Source organism: Anastrepha ludens, chromosome 4 (genome assembly GCF_028408465.1).
Source record: "Anastrepha ludens isolate Willacy chromosome 4, idAnaLude1.1, whole genome shotgun sequence".
Lineage (NCBI taxonomy): Eukaryota > Metazoa > Arthropoda > Insecta > Diptera > Tephritidae > Anastrepha > Anastrepha ludens.
The window spans coordinates 79124007-79141633 of record NC_071500.1 but is presented as its reverse complement, the minus strand read 5'-3'; the positions used below and the strand labels follow the sequence as shown (position 1 = coordinate 79141633).

General features: G+C 37.1%; 1 protein-coding gene across 4 annotated transcripts in view; it reads left to right on the top strand.

Annotated features, from left to right (window-relative positions):
* Positions 1-17627, top strand: part of LOC128859955 (uncharacterized) — a 451250-nt gene that overhangs the window by 267440 nt on the left and 166183 nt on the right. For all 4 annotated transcript variants that reach the window (XM_054097133.1, XM_054097132.1, XM_054097131.1 and 1 more), the window contains one exon: positions 16212-17391. In XM_054097133.1, the coding sequence (XP_053953108.1) occupies positions 17257-17391 (135 nt within the window). In that variant the 5' untranslated portion in view covers positions 16212-17256. The remainder of the gene's footprint in view (positions 1-16211; positions 17392-17627) is intronic.

The window sequence follows — 17627 nt, the reverse complement described above, 5'->3', positions numbered from 1 at the left end:
GATAGTAAAAGGACTAACAAACCAAGCACTGGACGTTCTATTGAGAATATTACTGCGGAAAGTATTGCGGAACAATCCTCAACATCGATATCTCGACGTTCTGAACATTCATTAATCGACTGTTCGGCGAGTTTTACATGTAGAAGTGCTCAAGATTGACATTTTGATGATGTAATTTTCCAAATATTTTCACAATTGTTAAGAACCATGTTTTGAAACCTAAAATAATATAAATTTGTACATGGTTTATTTGCAAACAACATCTAGGCGGGGTTTTTGAAAGACCCTCTATAGGATGAAATAAAAAAGTATAATTACCTGCATTGCAAACAGTTGCAATGATTAGCCTACCAGAACTCTTTCATCTGATGCTGTACAGAGCAATAGGTATATCGAGATTTGTTTGCTTTTTAAGTTTATTTTGCTTTACTAAACCCAAAAACTGTGAAAAAACTTTATTTGAAATGTAATGTCACCTTCAAATCGCCAATAGTATGATCCAATCGGGAGATATGGCTCACTTAAGATATCTAGCGGAAAATATTCAGAACTCCTTACTTCATTTCACTAATATTTATATAAATAATATTTTCTGTTGTAAATTTCAATTTTGTGGCAACAAGTTAGCTCTCCTTAAAATTGGGCACTTTTGTTATCTGTTTACAGATTTTACATTACTTTGTTTACAATGCAATTCGACATGGTACTTCGCCACAGTGAAAGTAAAACAACTCCATTGGTCATCAAAGTTTTTCTGCTTCGTTTTGCAACTAAAAAGTAATAAAATTGGTATTACATTTGTTATCTTCACATTATTTATGCCTGAGAGTATTAGCAAAATCATTTGCATAAAGTTTCACTAAACTTTAATGAAAATGCTTAAAAAAATATATGAAGCGTTTAAATTTATTAATGGTACGTCTTTGACCAAATAACGCTGATTTAGAAGATAAAAATAAATGCATGTGGAATTTTTGTGTTTTTTTCTGTTTTTTTAAGTTCATGTACCGTTTCTTTAATCCTCTTTCTTCAGTATTTTGTGTTTCATCGCAGTAAAAATAAGTTGATTGTTATTAAATTTTATTTCACTTGAACGAATGGTTACTTAGTTGTGGTATATTTGTTCCCGTAAACAAAAGTGCAGGTAAAAGTTTATTGGGGTAATTATTTTTGTAAATTTGGTAAAGTGCAGGTGTGTAGGGGCATTTCCAAAATTTTTAGAAATGGTCCATAATTTAAATCAGAAATATACAATAATTTTGATTTATAGTTGACGTTCGGAGTCGGCTTAAAACTGTAGTTCCCTCAATTTGTGGAACAACATCAAACACACAGCACAAATAGGAGGAGGAGCTCGGCCAAGCATCTAACTGAAGGGTACGCGCCAATTATTTTTTTTTTAGTAAAGTTTTTAAAGGGTTAAAACTACGCTCAACTTGAGAACAACTCAGAATTAGAATAACAGTATGGAAAACTAAATTAAAAACACAAAAATAATTTAAAACAATCATGACTAGGTTGCTAGTCTCACAGTGGCAAGGAACCATATAAAGGGTTTAATGCAATACCAGCAAGGCTCAAAGGACCTAAAAGCAATCCCCAGAGAAAATGAAACGCCGCCTAGAGGTACAGGAGGCTCAGAAGTAGCGTATAATAATCCTGTCGAGTTTAATATTTTTCAACTGGTTTCTCTGGCGACTATATTTAATTATTTATTTACTAGAAACAGTGTCAAAATGTGAGATTGCCACCCAAATGTATGCAGGTGGCTAGCTTCAAAACCCATACACGCCTTCTGAAATGTCTTTATTTTGAAGCCAAGACTCGCGTATTAGTGTGTGCATTATTTTTATCATTTTCCTCCGGGGGCTGCACCTCTCTAGGCTGTTCTTGAATCGGTCATTAACGCCTGTACATTTATCATACCAATCAGACTTGAGAACACTAGCTGAGACACACATACTTGTACCGCATGAGGCTGTCCTTTGTCAGCCAGTTAACGCCTGATTTCTGATCTCAATTACCGATGCTGCTGTGGGGAACATATACACTTATCTACTCATGCATACATGCATATAAATGCTTTATTTGTTAACATGATTTCTTGATTTTATAAACTTTTAATTATGCTTATTTTTAATGTTCATCGGCACACGCCTAAGCACCTGTTGATGCATTAATTAACTTATATGTACTTAACTGTATGCATGTATGTGCTTGTAACTCTTTTTTTTTCGCGCAAATCATAACCGCTCCTTTCATAGTTGTAAATAGTTGTTAATAGCTTTAGACACCTATCAGGAATTTTATATCTTTTAATGCCACTTTTAGCGTTGAGGTGCTACCACTTACAATTAACTTGCAGTAAGTTTTATGCACATCTGCAACTGCCATCAATTCAAGCCGTTGATTGCACCAGTCTTCATATACAGGGTGAACGATATGAAGTGTTACCAACTTCACACTACTTGTATCTGTAAAACAGCTCATGACATCAACGTCAAAATTGTTCTAATGACAGTTCAATATATTGTTTATAAGCCATCAAAAGCATTTCCGTCTCAGTTTTGTTGAATTTTTTTTCTGTGATGGAATTCAAACGTAATAGTGAGATTGCGTTATATTTGGCTGGAAAATCACAACCAGCCATTGTTCGTGAGCTCAGTCACCTCAAAGTGAATAAAATGTTTGTGTATCGCACTATAAAACGTTACAATGATACTGGTAGCATTGCAAAACGCCATGGAGGGGGATCAAAAAAAACCGCAACGACGCCAGAAATGGTTCAGAAAGTGAAGGCTCGACTTGAACGAAAAATGGCCAAAGAACTGAAAATATCGCAAGACAGCATTCGACGCATATAAGTAATATTTCGAGCATAGAAATTGTGCATACTTGTATATGCTTGCATACATACCTACATATAATTAAAAAACCAGCTTTACCTTTTATCCAAATGAGCGTAATAAAATACGGCATTTGGTAATATTTGCCGTCCAACCTGGGACAAAATGTTTAAGATAATTTCCTTCTTAATTAACGAATTGATGTGTCGCCGAGCTTCTCCTTCAATTTATTATCTACTTCTTATTGTTGTCCTACCTACAACTTTGTGCCGCTCCATCTGTACGGCATATGGTTTTTATGAGAAGCTTTTCCATGGAAGTTTGGCATTGTCTACCGAGGGGTGGCCGAGGAAAAACTTTTTTTTATCAGTTAATGTTTCACGCAGTGGATCGCAAATCTGAGTAAAGCCAACAAGGGACAAACAACGGATGGGGTAACCGTGGATAGGTATGTAGGGAATACTTGGCTGGATATATATAAATCCGAATGATTCCAATAACGTATAACTGACTGCCGTGGGAAGTCCGTCGTTATGTACGCTGTTATGTCAACAGTCTCTTTGGATGGATGGGGATGGATGGGGATGGATGTGGAGGTGTTGTTTAAGTGACACAGCCCAGACCCAACTAGCACAAAAGATGCCAATTTGATACACTAGAACCACTACTTTTTATTAGTCCAACCATCTAGATTTGACTATGATTCTGCCTACGTTGTCTATTTTCTTGTCTGCAATTTCTTTCAAGTTAACCATCGAAAATTCCTAGATTTCTATGCCGCAGAACACCAAAACTTGGGCACTCACACAGATAGTGAAAAACTGTATCCTCTGTTTGATTGCCCCATCTTTCTGGTACGGTCTCCCAAAGGCCAGTGACCGGTTATTGTGAACGCAATTCCGAATACACGAGAATCTGTTCGTGGCTTTCTTAACAACAGTTCTGAATTTATTGAAATTGAAATATAAAACAACGCGGCTTCAACCCCAAAAATGCATCAATTGGAGTAATCGAAAGCATTATAAAAATCACAGAAGGGCAGCATTTAACTTAGAAGCATTATTCTCCTTGCCACCTTAGAAGTTAGAAACGCGTTTAGCACCACAAGATGGAAGGTCATGAAATTTCATTTTATCATCAAAGGATACCCGGTATATAAACGTCACAGCGCCAGCGCAGATATCAAATATCGCCCCGGATTTGTGGCACGTCAGTTGCAACAAAATATGGGAGCGGGCATCTTCGGCAAGTTATTCCTTCCAGTACCACCAGTGCCTATTTTTATCTTGACGAGTATTCACTCTAACAATTTCTAATTTTGAAAACATTAAGTTTCTTTTCACTAACTTTTAATATATGCCGAAGGGATTTTTTTTTCTATCTCTATATTCTCGATTGACCTTATCAGTACATCTAACTTTAGTAGTATTTCGAGATTCATTTGAAAAGAGATTTGGTGCAAGACTAGAAGGTGTTGAAGTGAGAGATGTGCGATAATTATTATTATTGTGATTAAAGTTGATGTCAAATGGAATCCGAAAATTACCGGAAAGAAGAAAAAAAGTATAGGCATTTGCTTTATAAATGCTTAAAGGTAAAAAGAGGTAAAATTTAAATTGGGTATATAACTTTAATTTAGAGTCAAAGTAGCAAGGACTGAGTTGACGTTGAAGGCAACAACGCTAAGTAATATGGCCGACAACGTACAGAATAATTTATAGGAGCGCAATATTGTTACACGGTTCCACAATGCGAACCTAATGGCTATTGATAGCTTAAAAAATTTACAAGAAACAAACTCCGACACTAATTTTGATTTCAGTTCTTTGAAGATTCAACTTCCACCTACTACAAAATAATTATGTGTGTAGGTTAGGTTAGATTTTTGTGGCGGTCGGTTTGGAGTAGCCAACTCATTTAGTCCATATAAGTCCGTTGCAATACTACTATGTAACACAGGAAACAACAGTGTTTCTTCACCACGGAACTATTTATACGCTCTTATGAAGCTTAGGATAAGTTCTACCCCAGCACCAGATAATTCCGTAAGATAGTCAAAGAAGTATTTTTCTAACAACCTTGCTCTAATCCTAGCTAAGGCTGGGCAATTACAGTGGAAGTATTCTACTGTTTCTTCCTCTTTATCGTCTCTGCAACTTCTGCAGTATTCTTGCGTAAATACTCCTAGCCTAGAAGAGTGTCTACCTAACAGCCAATGACCGCTGATAAAAGCCACGCCCTTCGATTTGTTCTCTCATGAGCGGTTGAGCAATTCACCTGATCGTTTCTTATTTATTTGAGGCCAAATTAGCCTGGTTGTAACACAAGTATTTTCATCTGTCCATGACCTATTGGCCTCCTGGAGAATATTATTTTTATCGTTAATTTGCAAGTTGCATAGAAATCCCAATATTGCTTCTGTTTTCAAGCAGTGGGAGATTAGTACCCTTTCTGGCTAGCTCATCCGTCTAGCAATTTCCTTCAATATCTCTATGTCCTGGAACCCATATAAGGCTGACCTTGTAAACGATGCCATTATCATTTAGAACTGCCAGACATTCCTGAGCAATCTTTGATCTTAGCATAACGGCCTCCATTTATTTGATGGCCGACAGACTGCCCAAGAAGATATTTATTGTAGTTTTTGTTACGGTGTATGTGTTAAGGTACGCAGTTACCTCCTTTGTGGCTAAGACTTCTTCCTGGTAGACGCAATTGTGTAAGAATATATGTATGAATTATATACATATGATGTACTTATGTTCATTTACTCATACATTGAAAACAACCAAGGAACTTTTGAAGGTCTAGCAATAATTTGAAAGCGATTATGAAAGCATGATTCTGCGTCAGATTTTTGGACCTTTGCACGTTGGCAACGGCGAATATCGCAGACGATGGAGTGATGAGCTGTATGAGCTTTACGACGACATAGACATAGCGCGGCGAATAAAGATCCAGCGGCTACGTTGCCTGGGTCATGTCATCCAAATGGATACAAACGCTCCGGCTTTGAAAGTATTCGATGCGGTACCAGCTGGTGGTAGCAGAGGAAGAGGAAGGACTCCTCTGCGTTGGAAAGATCAGGTGGAAAAGGACTTGGCTTCACTTGGTGTGTCCAATTGGCGCCGGTTAGCACGAGAAAGAAACGACTGGCGCGCTTTGTTAAACTCGGCCAAAATCGCGTAAGCGGTTATCGCGCCAATTAAGAAGAAGCAGATTATGAAAGCAAGTTCCCTCTTTACATCTAATACAATGCAAATTCCTAGAAAAATCATTTAAATTTATAACTAATCATCAATAGGCCTTGTGGTCGCTGAGTCCTTGCCTACTTTTTCCAATTAAAATGCATTATTCTCTTAGTTAAATTAAAAAAAAGAAGAAACCAAAATATTGAAATATGAACCAGAAATGAACCGTACATAACAGCACGTTATTTGCCAAAATAACCGTTGAGAGCCAATGCGAAATGGCCCTAAACAGACACACATTCCTCCATACCTATATACATAGATACATGAGTGTGTCCATTTATGTACAAATATACATACAAGCACCGTACATAAATCACCAACTTAAAAAAAGAAACAACAACACCATTTATAATTTAGGATGGACAAACCCCTTATATGCCAACAGTCAAAGACAAAGATACTCAACAAAAAGCTAACAGCAAAAAACAAGAAAAATAGCAATAGTGAAATGTGGCTTAAAAATGTGGACAGACACAAAACGAATAATGTGGGCGATGAGATCATAAGACAAATTTTGGAGTTGACACGCTGCTCTGTGCTGTACAGATCTCGGCCAAACCAACTGATATGCGGCCGAAGTTCGTAAAAAATACCAAAACATATTGTAATTATTTTTCAATACATATAGGTTTATATGTGTGTGTGCATATGTGTCCATAAACATACACATGCTATGCATTAAGCGATATGTAAATATAGACAAAAGCATTTGCATAAAATTCTTCAAATTTTAAAAGGAACTAAATATAGGAATGGAACTATAAATTTAAAATTTACGAACTCAAGCTTGTGCTGCAATTTATCTAAAAAAGGTGTTTAGCTAATTTTTAAGCGGCTTACATGGCTCCGAACGTAGGCAAAAATGCAAAAATCGAAAGTCTTCGATTTTTTGATATCATGTGAAAGCTAAAACTCCAATTGCGAAAAGTTTCTAACTTATTTGAGGATAGAATAAAGCTTAAGCCTTATGCATCACCTCACATCACTAGAAATTCGTACACAGCATTTTACTTCCACGCTTTACAAGTAAAAGTAGTTGTGATAAAAAATGTGTTAAAAAGACATTGTATCCTTAAAAAGAAGTGCCACTGTACTTTTATAGATAATAACGATCAATCCAAAAATATATATCTCATGAAAAAAATTAAAAACAAATATATTTTTATATATTAAGGATACCCGTATTTGAAGATGCTTAACTGCCAAAATTGGGAAAATTTAGAGACAAAAAAATCTCCTAAAATTTTTGTATGGTTTATGACAATTTTAACTTTTTTTCCCCAGAAGAAAGTAATAACTTCCGCCTCGCCAAAAATACTTCATTTTGAAAAATTGTCTACATGCCCTTTCTTAGTATTTCTTTTAGCTTATCTTTATTTATAATATGCGAAAGCATTTTTTGTGAACGTTGCCAGACCTGCATTGTTTGTTCGTTTTTCAACAATCAGGCGTTGAATTAAAGTGCTTGAACTGACAACAAAGTTTTATTTTTGGAAGTTAGAATTCGATTTAGCGGTTCAGTTTGATTTAAAATTTGATGAAATGAAAAACCGACACTATGAGAGATTTTTCTTCGCGCCTTAAAAGTTAGACGGATTTAAATTAAATTCGTCACATGGATCGGTTGTACCAAATGTGCAAACATTGCGCAGTCATTATAGCCCGTCCGAGTTTTTCGTCATCGGTGCTCCACGGTAAAATTGTCTGCTTAGCATATCTTAAGACTCTAACTCTCTAACTGACTTTTTAATAAACAATAATTATATATATTTTGAAAGAGAGTCAAAACTTCCCATTTATGTAAGAGGCATAAAGTTGAGATGTTCTAAGTTCAAGTGTATTAAGGTTGAAATGTACAATGCAAGTCTTGGGCAAAAATTATATTTGAAGTCGTTTTATGATATATATAAAATTAAAAAAAAAAATTAAAAGTTCAGCCCCCCGTAAGAAATATCAGATTTTGTTATGGTCGTTCCCACGGCAGCCGGTTCTATGTTACCAGAACAACCCGGATTTATATCCGGCCAAGTACTGTTGCTTCTCATCCGGGGCTTTGTTTTCGTTTTCATCGGGCGGCATTTTTACGTGGTGAGTTCAAAACCCAGCTCACAAGCAACTATCTTGAAGCCGAAGTTGTGAACTGCTTGAACCATACGCAGAAGAATTTTTGTTTTTTTGGTGGGTGAGGTAGGGTTCAAAATGCCTTCGCACCTACAGCGACCGTCGTCTACTGCGTCATGTGGTGTGGACACTAAAACGATCCCTCCGCTCCTTCTGGGGAGGCACCCTTCCCGCAACTGCTTTCTATACTACATCGGGAGGGCCGAGAACGGCATCCATAAAGGACTAATTCTATTCACCCACGTCTGGGTCCACCATATTTGTAGCCGGCTTTCATGCTATAAACTCATCTGCTCCTTCAGAGCATTTCTTTCCGCGAGCCATCTGTTACAACTAAAAAACTTGTGTTCAGCGTCATTGTTCAGCGCTTCGCAGTATATGCACTTGGAATCGGTTACCTTACCCATACGGTATAGGTATCTCCGGAAGTATCCATGACCCGAGACGAACTGAGTTAAGAAGTAGTTCACTTCCCCGAAGTTCCTTTGGACCCATTTATCAATTGATGGAATAAGTTTCGCTGTCCATCTTCCACTCGGTTCAGTGTCCCATCGGCTTTGCCACCGCAGCATGGTTTGGCATCTCCGTTCTAAGAAGCTAGTGATGACGTGTTTCTTCTTGGAGTCCCACGCATCCATTCGTTCCCGAACCATGAGGTCGACGGGTATCTGTACGCTGATCATGAAAATTGTTGCGCCTGAGATAGTGCGGTAGGGTGAGGTAACTCTGACTGCAGAATCGTCCTGACCACTCAATAGCGATCAAGGACTTTTACTACTTGCGTAGACTTCTACATAGGGAACCATCCTTCAATGAACGGTATGAGCTTTACAATGACATAGGCATAGCGCAGCGAGTAAAGATCCAACGGCCTCGTGGACCATGTCGTGCGAATGGATAGAAACGCTCCGGCTCTGAAATTATTCGATGCGAAAACAGCTAGTGGTAGCATAGGAAGGGGAAAACCTCCACTGCGTTGGAAAGACCAGGTGGAGAAGAACTTGATTTCACTTGGTGTGTCTAACTAGTACGAGAAAGAAACGACTGGGGCGCTTTATTAGACTCAGCCAATATCGCGTAAGTGGTTAGCGCGCCAATCAAGAAGAGGACTGTCGCTTCAGCTGCGTACCCCATACATACGAGTATATGAGGAATGTTTACGTTGCTACAACAACAACAACAGTGTAGTTATGGTGACCGATGGATGTGTTGCGGCACTGTATTTCATCATTATATCATTATGTCAGCTGTCACCTCATGCAGGGGGACTCAATATACATATATGATAGAATATTTTAAATAGGGCACATACTTAATGTGGGCCAAATTTATTATAAGCCCAAATTTTCTTTTCATATCCCTTTATAAGAAAATAGCGAGTGACTATACTTTTCTCTTAGGTCAATTGGGCACTTTAATTTATCGATATGGAAATCCCTGTGAATACGGCCATGTAAGTGTTCGTATTTTTATACTCTGGGCCTTACACTAATTTCCTTTTTTTTAGCAATTGCACTTCAGTTAACTATAATACCTATACAAAACGCTTATGACTACTGTGACCTTGTTACGCCCTTCTATAGGAGATATCATTCCCCCTTCTTGGGTTACCTTTTAGATAAATTGGATCATTAATACGAGTTCTATAAATATCCGAGCACATAGCCAGTTAACGAGCATTGCACTTATACCTATCGGCAATGGGTACTTAGTTCGAAGACTACTGGAGACATGGCACATCAAATGATAGATAATTTGTTTAGTGTTTTTGTGAACATTTCTAACATTGAAATTCGTTTGCATAAAAGCAATATTTTGACATTCAGAGGCGCCCAAAAACTGTAAGGCTCCGCAATATGTGGCGCAACATCAAAACGCACTTCACCCAAATTGGTGAAAAAGCTCCATTTAAATAATCTTCGATTAGTTCATACGCCAGTCCATTGTTATTATCTATAATTATTTGTTTTTACTGACATCTCAGATTTTAACCCTTCCTTCTTTAAAATGATTAATGTACATTTTTGTTAGATTTGAAATATATGGTATTTTATAAATTTAATTTTACAAATAATACTGTAGCGCTTAAATTCTTGTGGATCAAGTATTTCTAAGTACCGTTACTTCAATTTACTAGTTGCTTACCTTTAATATGCCGTCTTTCGCTATTTCTCTTTAAAAAATACCAACTTCAAACAACAAATTGCTACACATACATACATACATACATAAACATTGTCACGCTTAAAAAAAAGTGCATGAGTTTAAGCTTTTCACACTGAACCGAGTTCTCATTATTGCCCATCACGTTTAAACAAAATTTATCTCTGAAAAAATGACTCAGAAAATGAATTCAATTCGAATTTAAAAGCCAAGTGAAAAAACAATTATAATACCCTAGTATAGTATAATAATAATAGTGCACGGTGTAAAAAAAAAATATACTCCGAAAGCCACGGCGAAGCAATTAAATTATTACTTCCGCTAATGAGTTTTAAGATATTCGCGCGAAAACTATAAAAAAATATGTACGAGTATAAGCAGGCATACGTATAATTAAGCTCAAAGCTAGATAGATCTACATTTATAAATATAATATAAAATGTTCATAATAAAGTAGAAAAAATAGAATAAAAAGAACAGAAAATTGCTAAAATATCGTAACAACTAACATCGTAAAGTTGGCGCATTAAAGCTGCACATTCAAAATGATTTAAAAGATTCTTGACCTCAGTGTTCATTCAGATATGTGCGCTTATGTGAGCGCTCAAAAATAATTACATTAGCTTTGCCCAGCAGGGAAAACCTGGACTAATGAACTAAATTTCTGGTTGGGAATTAGTTCTACTTCGTCAATTGAGACCGCTTCGCTTCGCATGCCTATGGCGCCATTAACATCTGAAAAGTAAAGACACAAAATCGCTTTCTCACATATTTGTCCGTACTTTCATAAAATGTCTGCGGCTTATAGTGATGTGAGTTGCTCGCAGAAAGTCCGAATTGAATTATGGTGTGTGGGAACATGAGCCACTTAATCATTTTTGGATTTTAAAAAATAAAAATTAAATAGCAAAGAAGCTAACTTCGGTCCGGAACATACTTTACATACCCACACACGTTTTATATATATAATTGGCGCGTACACCCTTTTTTGGTGTTTGGCCGAGCTCCTCTCCTATTTGTGAGGGACCTACAGTTTTGAGCCAACTCCGAACGGCAGATATTTTTATGAGGAGCTTTTTCATGGCAGAAATACACTCGGAGGTTTGTCTTTGCCTGCCGAGGGGCGACTGCTATTAGAGTAACCTTTTTCTTAATTTTGATGTTTCACCGAGATTCGAACCTACGTTCTCTCTGAACTACTGGAAGTAGAAGTAGTTTGGAGCTATAAAGTGCTTAAACAAAGCAGGCGGTGCTTAAATTGAACGGATTTTTTCAATTAAATTAGGAATAAGTACTATTAGTTTTTTTTGTTTGCACTCAGCGCAAATTTGGATGCCATTTGAAAGAGAGGAACAGACAAATATAATTAATATTATATGCAATACAAAATTCCAACTTTTTATTTTATCCGATTTCACACTATGTGAATATTAGTCTTTGGTTTTGATGTAATAAGAAAACGCAGATGAAAGTTTTCCATCACAAATAAGAAGCCATGTCTAAAATAACATTTTTTTTTACAAACTGAAATCTTGACTTTAATTGATGTTTTGAAAAGAATCCAAAAGTAAACTACCAGCATAGTGGTCTCCGCTTTTCTTTGATAAGGCTTTTCAGAGCGACTTCTGGATGAAAGCGTTCACCGTGAACATCACCAACTGAACCCTTATTTTTGGGAAAAAAACTGGAATGTGAATGATTTTCTTCAATTTAGCTACGTATTGCAGCCCGTTTTACAACATGAGTCCAACAAAACTTTTATTGTTTCGCTAAATTCACCGAATTTGTTGCTAGAACGCAAATTTGTTGTGATATCAATGTTTTCCACTTGGCATCTCCTTGTTTATGAAAATTCTGATCCTCGCAATTGTCACTGTCTGTCTCTGTTTCCTTTAAACATTAAACTGGGCACTCGGGGACAGGTAAATTGTCGAAATGGGGCTGTGGTTTTATTATTGATGTCAGATCGACATACAAAATACCTCATTTCAACTTTTCAGAACACCTCTTTAATTGCGTTCAATAAAAACAGCAATCGGCGCTATGATTTGTTGACCCAGTGTATAGAACTGGCGTCCCAAGGTAATTTTTTTTAAATTTCTCCCTTGGACCAACCAGCACACTTTATGCACCCACGACGTATCTTAATTTCTTATATCACGGTTAAAATAAGCTAAATAAGGCTGGTAACTGGTAAAGTAAGATAGTTTTTCGATTTTGGCGTGATCTCCCCACAAGTAACGGTACCGGGCAACAAAATAAATCAGTACTGTCAACACACAAATAAGGAAATAATTGCAACTTTCTAGGTGGAATAACAAAATTATAAAATATCAACAATAATTAAAGAACGACAGAAAATCGATTTTTTAAGGCCGAAGCTGAAATAAAAATTTTAAAGAGTCGAAGTAATATGAGAGCAAATTTGCTCATTGGCCTCATTCGATAAAGGAGCAGAAGCTTTTTCAAAGCAATTTTTTCCAGTGTTCAAAAAATTTTGCAATAACTAAAAGTTTATACAATTTTTAACCAACAAAATTTAAAGAAATGTTCGGCCAAAGTTCCGCTTTTCCCCGAAGGCTTTCATTTCGTCTACCGAATTGAATTTTTATGGCCGAAGCCCAAGCCATAGCCGCAGTTCGGTCATTCTCTATTAATAATAATATACGTTATTTTATTATTAAAAATTTCATAGGCCAATAACGAGATAAATATTTCTGGTTTTTCATTTATATAATTTTTTTTTTTGAATAAGTTCGTGCGGTTTTTTTTCGAAATTTGAAACTTTATTGACGTAAAATGGTTACAAATTTAATATTCAAAATATTGTCCATCGCTTACTACTACTTTTTCCCATCTTTCTGGCAATTCACGGATTCCCTTTGTGAAAAATTCGGTCGGTTTTGCCGCAATCCACGAATCGATCCATTTTTTGACTTCATCGTAATTACGGAAGTGCTGGTCAGCCAGCCCATGTTGCATCGATCGGAAGAGATAGTAATCGGATGGCGCAAGGTCTGGACTATACGGCGGGTGGGGTAGGACATCCCATTTGAGCGTTTCTAAGTATGTTTTGACCACTTGTGCAACATGTGGCCGAGCATTGTCATGTTGCAAAATAACTTTGTCGTGTCTATCGGCGTATTGCGGCCGTTTTTCTCGCAGTGCTCGGCTCAAACGCATCAATTGTCGTCGGTAGACATCCCCCGTAATCGTTTCATTCGGTTTCAGTAGCTCATAATACACAACACCCAGCTGGTCCCACCAGATACACAGCATAACCTTCAGGCCATGAATATTCTGCGCCGACGTCGATGTTGAAGCATGGCCAGGGTATCCATACGTTGCCCGACGTTTTGGATTGTCGTAATGGACCCACTTTTCATCGCCAGTCACAATTCGATGCAAAAAACCCTTTCTTTTGTGCCGTTGAAGCAGTTGTTCGCATGCCATAAAACGGCGTTCAACGTCTCTTGGCTTCAATTCATACGGCACCCAATGGCCTACCTTTCGGATCATTCCCATGGCTCTTAAACGTTTGGAAATGGTTGATTGATCAACTCCCAAAGTTTTTGCAACCTCTTCTTGCGTTTGAGCCGGATCTTGATCGAGCAATTCCTCCAATTCGGTATCCATGAACTTTGGCGGCGCACCCTCGCGTTCTTCGTCTTCCAAGCCAAAATCACCACTTTTAAAGCGTGCAAACCACTTCTGGCACGTTCGCTCAGATAGAGCATGCTCACCATAAACTTCCACCAAGATACGATGACTTTCGGCTGCTTTTTTCTTCATATTAAAATAATGAAGAAGAATTCCCCGCAAAAACACATTATTTGGCACGAAATTCGACATTTTCAAGTGTGGTAAAAATATTGTTGTTTACGCTTCAAATAAAAAACTTATACTGACGTTTGTGCCTTACGACAGTAGCTCTCCAATGAATGTTTGGAAATGTGGATCGATGGAATAATAATCAAGTTACGCCATCTGTTGTAAAACCGCACGAACTTATAAATAGACCTATTAATTTTGGGGAATTTCAGTGTCCGTATGAAAAATGGATGTGTAATGGATTATATTTGATAGAAAAATAATATAAGCAATGATATACATAATTATTCGTTGCCTATTCTGTAGAGATATATTCAATAACAAAGAAATAGAGCATGCAGTAGTAAAAGGCAATAGCATAAGGAGTCCTGATGGTCTAGAGCTCGAATATTTAGGGTATTTTCAGGATTTTTTTTTACAATACAGAAAATGAAAAACTATATTTAAATTTTTTCGGATGTTTATTTAACTTTTTTTACATACAAAAATTAAATTTTTTTTTTTTTGGACCTGAACGGTGTTGTCCATTTTGGCTCTTCTATTTATATGAAACACAAAAACCGAAAAAATTACTAAACAGTATGACTGTAGCTATGTCCCGTACTAGAATAAAAACAAATTGACAAAATGGCGCGGCTTTGTATTTGACACTTTAAAAAATGGATTTTTCAGTTTTTTAATAAAAAAAAATACGAAACAATTGAAATAATAATATGATTCTAGTACGGGCGATAGCCATTGATGTTGGGAACAACATATTAAAATTTCAGACGATTCGGTTGAATGGCTTTTTTTAGAACAACAGGCCGAAAAGTCGTTTCGAGATAAATGATTTTAAAGTTTTAGGTGCAGGAGCGCGCGGACCGCTCTCTACCTAGTTAATGGGCTCTAATATTGATAATTTCGGCATGAAAATTTAACTGTATATTCTTAAGACACTATACTTTCGAAATATCGAAAATACAAAAAATCGATTTTTCAAAATTTTTAGACCACCAGGCCCCCTTAAATGACCACTTCTGCTTACAATAAGGGGCGTAGGTATGCAAAACGTGCATACATGCAAAAACAAGAGGGTGCGCTTTTCTAAAAACATAAGAAACCTTCCTACAGAAAAGACAATTTGTATTATTATAGGAATAACGAATCGGAATCGAAGGTTTTTGTAACACCAACATATCATACCTACTACCATAAAACATGCTCCATATTTTTTAAGAAATGTGAACTGCAAAGTGGCGCGAGTAGTTCATACTTACTTAATCACTACGCACCCTGTTTACATAATTCTGAGGTAAAAACTATGGTCATTCCATTTCTAAGGCTTAAAATGTGTACATACTATGTATGTACAATATGTTTGCCCTATTATAAATTAAGACTGGCTTAACAATCAAAAACTACCGTTGCATATAAATTTGGTTTCTGATTTTCTGCTTCCCTACATCTACTTTTGACAATTTGTCTCGTGCATTGTTTCGTGGCTTAACACAAAACACATATTCAGTGAAAGACACAAGTTATATTACATTAAAAGCGCGTGAGAAATCCAACAAAAACAAAGCTTACAGGTATGAGATTCAATCAAGCAACAGAAAAAACTACTGATTTTGCAAATTTTAAAGGTGAGCTTCGGGTTGTCGCTCATCACACATTCAGTATGTGAACCCGATCTGCTGGAGCAGCAGCAACACCAACCAAATGGATCGCAGATTTTATTTTGTGCGAGAAAAGTATTCGGCACACTGATATCCGCAGTCAACGTTTGCGTTGACGCTACTGCCAGCTTAAGATTCTTAAGCTCATACATAAATATATTTAATTGTACTCCCGATTTGCCAAGCAACTCAATTGCGCTCTTGCCAAAGAATTAAATGCTCAAGAAACATATGCGCATGTGCCTTATTTATTACTTTTGCAACGAAATATATTTTCCCAGTCACACTCTCACAATCTCTCACATACTCTCATTCGCTCTTTTTGTCTCTCGTTCCAGATCAAGTAAATGCACGACAGTAGCGATCATCAGCTCCACCACCTCCAACCACCATCGCCGCCACCTCTTGGATAGCATCCACAGTGTGATACAAAAATACTCGCAGCACGATTGTGTACCGAATGGCAGGCATCGTCTACAACGACGTCGTCATTATTGCTGAAGTAGCTTAACAATTCGTCGTCGTCAGTGAACTGAGGCTGAAGTACCACAACAACTTTACGACTAAGCACACATTTTTGTTAGTGTTGTTTTTGGTTGTTGATTTTCGACTTTTGGCACGTTGCGGCTTTATACCTTGGCTAGCTGCTGCCCGCCCCATCAGTGGAGTCGACAACGCAGCGGCTGAATTGTTTCGTCCGACTTTGTCAACAGGAACGGCGCTCCGGCGGCGCTAGTACGAATTCATCTACCGACGCGCGCTGTCCGTTGTAGCGGTGTTCTGTTGAATGTGTTGTGGGCGAGTAATACATATTTCTTCGCGTAGTTTATATACATTATTTTTTTGTTTTTCAATTTCGAATCGAACCAGCAAAGGAAGCTTAAAATGTGTCGCGCATGCGTTAAGATTAGTGAAAAATGTGAAAAGTAAATCGGATCCACAAGAGCAACCGAATGCTGCTAGTTGCTAGTGTCCACTTTGTCAGTGCAGCGGTGTGAGAAATTGCAGAAACCAGCAAGAAGATGCAAACGAGATTTTGGTGCGCTGAAAAATGATTTTGTAATAACGAAATTGTGAACCTGTGGACTGGTTAGCGCTAGTAATAAATTTTGAGAATTCGCCAAATTTTGCAGAAAAATTGAAATAAGTTGTACGCGGGTTTCATTACATAATGAATTCTGCATAACTAAAGCTCTCCAAACAAATAATTGCAATAATAAGTACACGAGTGAGTTTAAAGAAAAAAAGTACGTGATTATTAAGTGTTTCGATACGAAATCAAAATATTCAATGATAAGAAAGTGAAATTGTGTTCTTGACAGTGCGTGAATTTAAAGCAACAATATTTTTATAGTCAACAACAACAGCAGCAACACCATCGCAATGGGTACGAAATCTCCTGGTGGACCGCAACGTTGCCGTCTGATATTACAACGCTGCTTGGCCATACAGCTGAGTAAACCTGGCCATACCCCAGAGGATTTTTGGATGTATGATTCGGGTTATATGATTTTTCAAGTGAGTTGACATTTAGAAAATCCATACATACATGCATACGTACACACATACATACACACATATGTATGTAGGATATCTAAAAATATCAGTTAACTGGTTTTAACGACTTGTGTGTTTGTGCCTATGATGTTTTATTGGTATGTGTGTACATACATACTAGTATATTTATAATTTAACTTTCTTCAACGTTTTGTACAGATTTAATTGCTTGCCAGTGCTATCGTTGCGTGAATGTC